The following is a 7,500-nucleotide window of genomic DNA, read 5'->3' as shown; positions in this document are numbered from 1 at the left end:
TGACCTGACCCACGAGGAGCATATAGAGATTAAAGAGTAGTGGTCCTAGAGTTGAGCCTTGGGGGACCCCACATGTCCTGGTGATCAGCTTTGATTGGTAGTCCCTACTAGAGACAACATAGTCCCAGTCTCTGAGATAGGACTGGAACCAGCCAACCACTGTGCCTGGTAGTCCCACCCAGTTTGAGTCTGTCCAGAAGGATGTCGTGGTCCACAGTATCAAAAGCTGCACTGAGGTCAAGCATCATCAGGACAGATGCTTCACCTGAATCAGTGTTGAGACGAATGTCGTTTAATACCTGATCAGTGCCGTCTCTGTGCTGTGGTGCTGTCTACAGCCTGACCGAAGACCGTCCAGCATCAACTCTAAATATCCCTCTCAACTTGAAATGATACATTTTTAAATACATAGACTGTCGTCGAGGCTCCATGGTCATCCACCATCTTAAAATACAGTAGCTGTTTAGGGACATACGAGCTCCACGTTACCGTTTGGACCATGACTGTAACCTGACAGAACCAGCAGAGGGCAGCAGTGCGCCCTGGAAGCCTGGAGTCTGCTAATTCAACTAAGAAACAGAAAAGAAGAGCGACACCGCTGCTGTTCTTGTTAGTTTGAATAAAAAACAATTAAATCAGAAAACAAAAAATGTGTCAGTTCCTCATCATGTCCGACACCAGGAAGCTGCACATGTTCAGACCCCGCCCCCTGTTAGCTGTTCACCAGCCTCAGATTAGCGTCTGACTCTCAAACTCACCTCAAGTTGTTCATCCGTCTTTTCCTAGTACCAGAACTCCCGACCCGGTCCCAGCGTGTCAGTACCAGGACCCCCGACCCGGTCCCAGCGTGTCAGCACCAGAACTCCTGACCCGGTCCCAGCGTGTCAGCACCAGGACCCCCGACCCGGTCCCAGTGTGTCAGTACCAGAACTCCTGATCCGGTCACAACGTGTCAGTACCAGAACTCCCGACCCAGTCCCAGTGTGTCAGTACCAGGACCCCCGACCCGGTCACAGCGTGTCAGTACCAGAACTCCTGACCCGGTCCCAGCGTGTCAGTACCAGGACCCCCGACCCGGTCCCAGTGTGTCAGTACCAGAACTCCTGACCCGGTCCCAGCGTGTCAGCACCAGAACTCCCGACCCAGTCCCAGCGTGTCAGTACCAGAACTCCCGACCCAGTCCCAGCGTGTCAGCACCAGGACCCCCGACCCGGTCCCAGCGTGTCAGTACCAGAACTCCTGACCCGGTCCCAGCGTGTCAGCACCAGGACCCCCGACCCGGTCCCAGTGTGTCAGTACCAGAACTCCTGACCCGGTCCCAGCGTGTCAGCACCAGAACTCCCGACCCAGTCCCAGCGTGTCAGTACCAGAACTCCCGACCCGGTCCCAGCGTGTCAGCACCAGGACCCCCGACCCGGTCCCAGCGTGTCAGTACCAGAACTCCTGACCCGGTCCCAGCGTGTCAGCACCAGGACCCCCGACCCGGTCCCAGTGTGTCAGTACCAGAACTCCTGATCCGGTCACAACGTGTCAGTACCAGAACTCCCGACCCAGTCCCAGTGTGTCAGTACCAGGACCCCCGACCCGGTCACAGCATGTCAGTACCAGGACCCCCGACCCGGTCCCAGCGTGTCAGTACCAGAACTCCTGACCCGGTCCCAGCGTGTCAGTACCAGAACTCCTGACCCGGTCCCAGCGTGTCAGTACCAGGACCCCGGACCCGGTCCCAGCGTGTCAGTACCAGAACTCCCGACCCGGTCCCAGCGTGTTAGTACCAGGACCCCCGACCCAGTCCCAGCGTGTCAGTACCAGAACTCCCGACCCGGTCCCAGCGTGTCAGTACCAGGACCCCCGGCCCGGTCCCAGCGTAACTCCCGACCCGGTCCCAGCGTGTCAGTACCAGAACTCCTGACCCAGTCCCAGCGTGTCAGTACCAGAACTCCTGACCCGGTCCCAGCGTGTCAGTACCAGGACCCCCGACCCGGTCCCAGCGTAACTCCCGACCCGGTCCCAGCGTGTCAGTACCAGAACTCCTGACCCAGTCCCAGCGTGTCAGTACCAGAACTCCTGACCCGGTCCCAGCGTGTCAGTACCAGAACTCCTGACCCAGTCCCAGCGTGTCCGTTCCAAAGTCCTTCTACTCAAGTCTCCTCTCTTCCTGCAGCCTGCCGTCTCTCCCAACACGCTCCAGCGCTCGTCCGCTAGCCAGTGGCTAAAGCAGCGTTGTTTACTTTATCTCCACAACGCTTTACTAACAGCGATGTAGTTCTCCACGCGTTACTGAGACGCTCCGACTCAGAGGGCTTCTTCTCAAACGTTACCTTTAGACTTGGGTCTCCTTTTGCTGGTGATCCGTGGGAGTTTACCCGCAGCGTCTCCCCGGCTCTAGCCATGGCTAACTTCCCTCTTTCGTAGTCACTCTCTCTCTTGCTTTACATTTTTAATCACAATTGTCTATTTTTTGCTCATTTTAAATATATTTTTGAACATTTTCTAAATTATTTTCTATATTTTTACATTTTTCGTTTTTGTGAAGCACCTCGTCATTTTTATCTAGAGAGGCGCTACAGAAATGATCTTTCCTTCTTCTTCAACTAGCAGCTCGTGACGCCCATCTCCACCACGCCAGCCGTGTTTAACGATTAGCTGGTGGATAAGTCAGCATTGTTTACTTGATCTCCAGCGTGTCCCCGGCTCACCAGCAGTCCTGAACCAGCCGTGGTTAACGAACAACCAGTGATATATCCATATAAGCTGGTAGCGGCAGCCAGTTTGTTTACACCGAGGCATCGGGATCCACGTGAAACGGGTGTTGTGGGAAATTATGTTCCCCTGAAATATTGTGTTTCCCTTTGGCAGTCATCAGCAAATATTTCCAAATCCACAGAACTTCTTGTTCGTTATGAGGACTAAACTAGCTCAAATAAAAGATGTGAAACTGAGTGATGTGCTCCGAACATCAGCACTGAACTAAAAGGCTTTTCTCCACTAAAACGTAGCTAAACTAGAACTTGTTTCATCGGTGAAGACATTTAACAATTAAACCGACTGGACTTGTAATCAAATGTGGTGAAAATGAATAATAATAATAATAATAATAATAATAATAATAATAATAGTAATAGTAATGATAATAATATAGCAATAATAGTAATAATAATATAATAATAATAATAATATAATAATAATAGTAATAATGATAATAAAATAATAGTAATAATAATAATAATAATATAATAATAATAATAATAATAATATAGTCATAAGAATAATAATAATAGTAATAATAATAATAATAATAGTAATAGTAATAATAATAATAACAATAATAATAGTAATAATAATAATAATAGTAATAATAATAATAATAATAGTCATAAGAATAATAATAATAGTAATAATAATAATAATAGTAATAATAATAATAATAATAATAGTAATAGTAATAATAATAATAGTAATAGTAATGATAATAATATAGCAATAATAGTAATAATAATATAATAATAATAATAATAATATAATAATAGTAATAATGATAATAAAATAATAGTAATAATAATAATATAATAATAATAATAATAATATAGTCATAAGAATAATAATAATAGTAATAATAATAATAATAATAGTAATAGTAATAATAATAATAACAATAATAATAGTAATAATAATAATAATAATAATAATAATAATAATAATAATAATAATAATAATAATAATAATAGTCATAAGAATAATAATAATAGTAATAATAATAATAATAGTAATAATAATAATAATAATAGTAATAATAATAATAATAGTAATAATAGTAATAATAAAGACACTTTCACACACTGCTAGTGATGGTGAGCTACTTTGTAGCTACAGCCGCCCTGGGGCGGTCTGACAGAGGTGAGGCTGCCATTTGGTGCCTTCAACCCCTCTGACCACCACTAACACAGGCAAGCTGGGTGAAGTGTCTTGCCCAAGGACACAACAGCAGAATACCCCTGGTGGTAGCTGGAATCAAACCCATGACTTGTTATGCTAGGGTTAGGGTTAAACATCGGACCGCCTCCTTTTTCGACATCCGTTGCGGTGAGTCCATCACGTTGTTCGTTGTCCAGCAGCACGCGGAGATCATTTGAAAGGCATGGGCAGAACCCGCCCTACGACCCAGAGCCATCAGTGGAGCATTACCAGAATAAATCATGTATTTATTTAGGTTTTACTTTCACTGACCGAAGGGTAGCAACACTTTTGTCCACATCTGTAGGACAGTCTCTACCCATGTTTGAGGAATGAGGGCCCTGGTCTTCTGCAGTCTAACATGAAAGTGGAACCTTTCGGTTCTACGCTGTTCTTGATACTCTAAGTCACATGACATCATCATCCTTATCTTTCTCTTCCATGCTGTCTTGGCTTCAGGCTCCTCACCCCCCAGCGCTGTTTCCTATCCACCTGTCTGACAGCAAACCTGGGATCTGACCTTCAGAGAGGAGATGAGAAGGCAGGCAGCCTCACCACCGACCCATTCGGTAATGGAAGAAAATAAACATTTACCCTCATTAAATGTGAATTCAGCAGCTCATGGAGGTTGGAGGAGCAGCTGCGCCCACAGAACTACGTCTCCCAGGATGCACTTCAGCTACAGCCTCATACTGACACCTAGAGGCCTCCTGTCGAACAGCAACAGCATGGTCACACTGGCTTGTTTCTGGAACCCTGTTGGATAAACAATAAACTCATTATTCATATTCTAATCTCAGGTGTTTGTTCATCAGTTCAACAGGAAGTGGGATTAATGAGCTGCAGCAATCTCATGCAGATAACCACATGATCAAAGGTAGATAGATGTAAGACGACTCGTGTCCTGCTTTCAGAAGCTAGTTACTCTGAGTGGCTGGGCTTCTGAAGAGAACTACAAAAATGTCCTCCTTTCCACTACAACGTTCACGTGAGGAAGGTGCAAACGCTGTTTAGCCTTTTCTTCAGCATCCAGACAGGGCCAGGAGCTCTGCCCCCTTGCTTCCGTACTTGTCGTCCTGAAGATCACGAAGGTCTCCCGCTGCTGCAGCCAGTCAGAAACAAATGCAGGTTTCAGTTTGTTACCATGACGATAAAACCCATTAAATGCTGGCTCACCTCAGGGGCTTCACCATAACCCCATGCAAGCCTCCTGTACTACTGCGGTCTTCAGGTTGTCTCGTGTCCCTTTCATGTTGGAGTGCCACTTGTTTGCTCTTTCCTCATGTCAGGCGTGCAGCTTTTTGCCGACAACTGAAACCGTCTCGGGGTGAAACGACCTCGGTCAGACCCTGCAGAAGCAGCAGTGACCTCATCTTAAGTAGCTCTTGTTGCTTCAGTCAGCAGTCCTCGCTGTCCAGTTCTTGTCTTTGTCTCAGAAACACTGCCCCGGCACGAGGAGCAGCACCGATGAAGTTGTGTCATGGTGGGGTGGTGGACGGTTCAGGCACCCAGGTGAGCCTAAACAGATGTTACCGCGGTTGCCGGGAAACAAGCAGGACATACCCCCCTCCAGGGTGGCACCAGACGCCCAACACAGAGCAACAAAAGGCGGGTGGGGGGCAAAGTTAAAAACTGGCGTCTCATTGGTCTAGTTCAGTGACACAACTGAGAACTGATTCTGAAGAATTGAATGAAATAAACTGGAAGCTTTAGACCTTCTCCATGGCACGAAAACCCTCCGCTGTAGTGAACCCTAACCCTAGTGAACCACGAGTGCATGTCCAGCTAGCTTCACCGAGGCTGAGAAGCTGGGTTTTCAGCGTTCCACATCTTAGAGGCTTTTAAATGAATGTTTAAATAGAAACAGGTAATAAAATCAGCCCAGTCTCAGAGAAACGCTGAGCTGACCTCAGGCCTGCTGTGGGTTGGGCTTTCTGAGCTGCAGAAGACCAAAGTCAAAAATAAACAATGTTTGTTTAGCAAGAACTAAGGTTGGACCGTCAAAGTGAGGCCAGGTGTTGTGGCTGGGTGTCGCGCTCAAGACGGAGTCTGACCACAGAGACCAGACCGCAAGGAATACGGGATGGATGAGCAGGAGCTGGAAGCTTCTGGTTCACGAAGAGGAGGACAGGCTGGAGAGGAGAGGTCAGGTCTGAGGTGGAGGACAGGCTGGAGAGGAGAGGTCAGGTCTGAGGTGGAGGACAGGCTGGAGAGGAGAGGTCAGGTCTGAGGTGGACAGGCTGGAGAGGAGAGGTCAGGTCTGAGGTGGACAGGCTGGAGAGGAGAGGTCAGGTCTGAGGTGGAGGACAGGCTGGAGAGGAGAGGTCAGGTCTGAGGTGGACAGGCTGGAGAGGAGAGGTCAGGTCTGAGGTGGAGGACAGGCTGGAGAGGAGAGGTCAGGTCTGAGGTGGAGGACAGGCTGGAGAGGGGGAGGAGCAGACACAGGAAGGTCACAAGAGGAGGGATCCAGGTTCCAGGGACCGGTGAGCGGTGGAGAGCAGGTCGGTGTGGTGGAGCTGGTGTGAGACGTGGACTAGACGTCAGTTCCAGTTATGGCTGGAGAACGAAGGTGGCACGAGAACCTGGAAACAGGAAGGGGTTTAAACTAGAAAGTAGAGACTAGAGAATGATAACAAGAGAGACCCAGGCTAAGTAATCGTGCTGTCGCCTCCCTGCGCCTCACGTACCGGCTGATGGAGACATCACACACTCTCTCTGACCTTCTGCAGCTGTATCAGCCATTCTCCAGGTTTGACTCTGTTCATAAGTCCTCGTCGACCCTCTCCTCATAGCTTCCCCTATTCTCTACCATCTGACGCTCCTGCACCTGTCGCACTGATGTTCAGCCATCCTGGTTCCAGCAGCCTTCACCACTAACCCTAACCCTAGCCAGGTAGGGTAACCACCCTGCTGCCCTAATGGTTGAGGCAAAAGCGTAATGGTGCCCTCTAGTGGCAAAGAAATGAGTCCAGTCCAGATTGTTCCAGTTTATTTCAGAACTGTGCCGATGGAGAAAGAGAAACCACACACACACACAAACACACACACGCACACACACGCACGCACACACACTCACTCTCACACACACACACACACACACACACACGCACACGCACGCACACACGCACACACACTCACTCTCTCACACACACACACACACACACACACACACGCACGCACACACGCACACACACTCACTCTCACACACACACACACACACACACACACACACACACACACACACACACACATGCACACACACACACACGCACACGCACGCACACACGCACACACACTCACTCTCACACACACACACACACACACATGCACACACACACACACGCATACACACACGCACACACACACACACACACACGCACGCGCACACACACACACTCGCGCACACACACACACACACACACGCACGTGCACACGCACACACACACACTCGCACACACACACACACACACGCACACGCACACACACACACACACACGCATACACACACACACACACACACACACACACACACACGCGCGCACAAAC

The 7,500-nt window shown here is 48.4% G+C and overlaps 2 protein-coding genes across 2 annotated transcripts in view; one reads left to right on the top strand and one right to left on the bottom strand.

Annotated features, from left to right (window-relative positions):
- LOC129161851 (uncharacterized) overlaps positions 1–4,748 on the top strand; it is a 9,195-nt gene extending 4,447 nt beyond the window's left edge. The window contains exon 4 of the mRNA XM_054738353.2: positions 4,414–4,748. Within this exon, the coding sequence (XP_054594328.2) occupies positions 4,414–4,540 (127 nt within the window). The 3' untranslated portion in view covers positions 4,541–4,748. The remainder of the gene's footprint in view (positions 1–4,413) is intronic.
- A 1,634-nt stretch (positions 4,749–6,382) lies between these two features.
- Positions 6,383–7,500, bottom strand: part of LOC107387941 (potassium voltage-gated channel subfamily A member 5) — a 40,645-nt gene continuing 39,527 nt past the window's right edge. Inside the window, exon 2 of the mRNA XM_054738350.2 lies at positions 6,383–6,536. The gene's annotated coding sequence lies outside the window, so the exon portion shown is untranslated. The remainder of the gene's footprint in view (positions 6,537–7,500) is intronic.

This window comes from Nothobranchius furzeri, chromosome 1 (assembly GCF_043380555.1).
Source record: "Nothobranchius furzeri strain GRZ-AD chromosome 1, NfurGRZ-RIMD1, whole genome shotgun sequence".
In the NCBI taxonomy this organism is placed as follows: Eukaryota; Metazoa; Chordata; class Actinopteri; order Cyprinodontiformes; family Nothobranchiidae; genus Nothobranchius; species Nothobranchius furzeri.
Note: the sequence above shows the minus strand (reverse complement) of the source record. Positions and strands in the feature narration are given on the sequence as shown.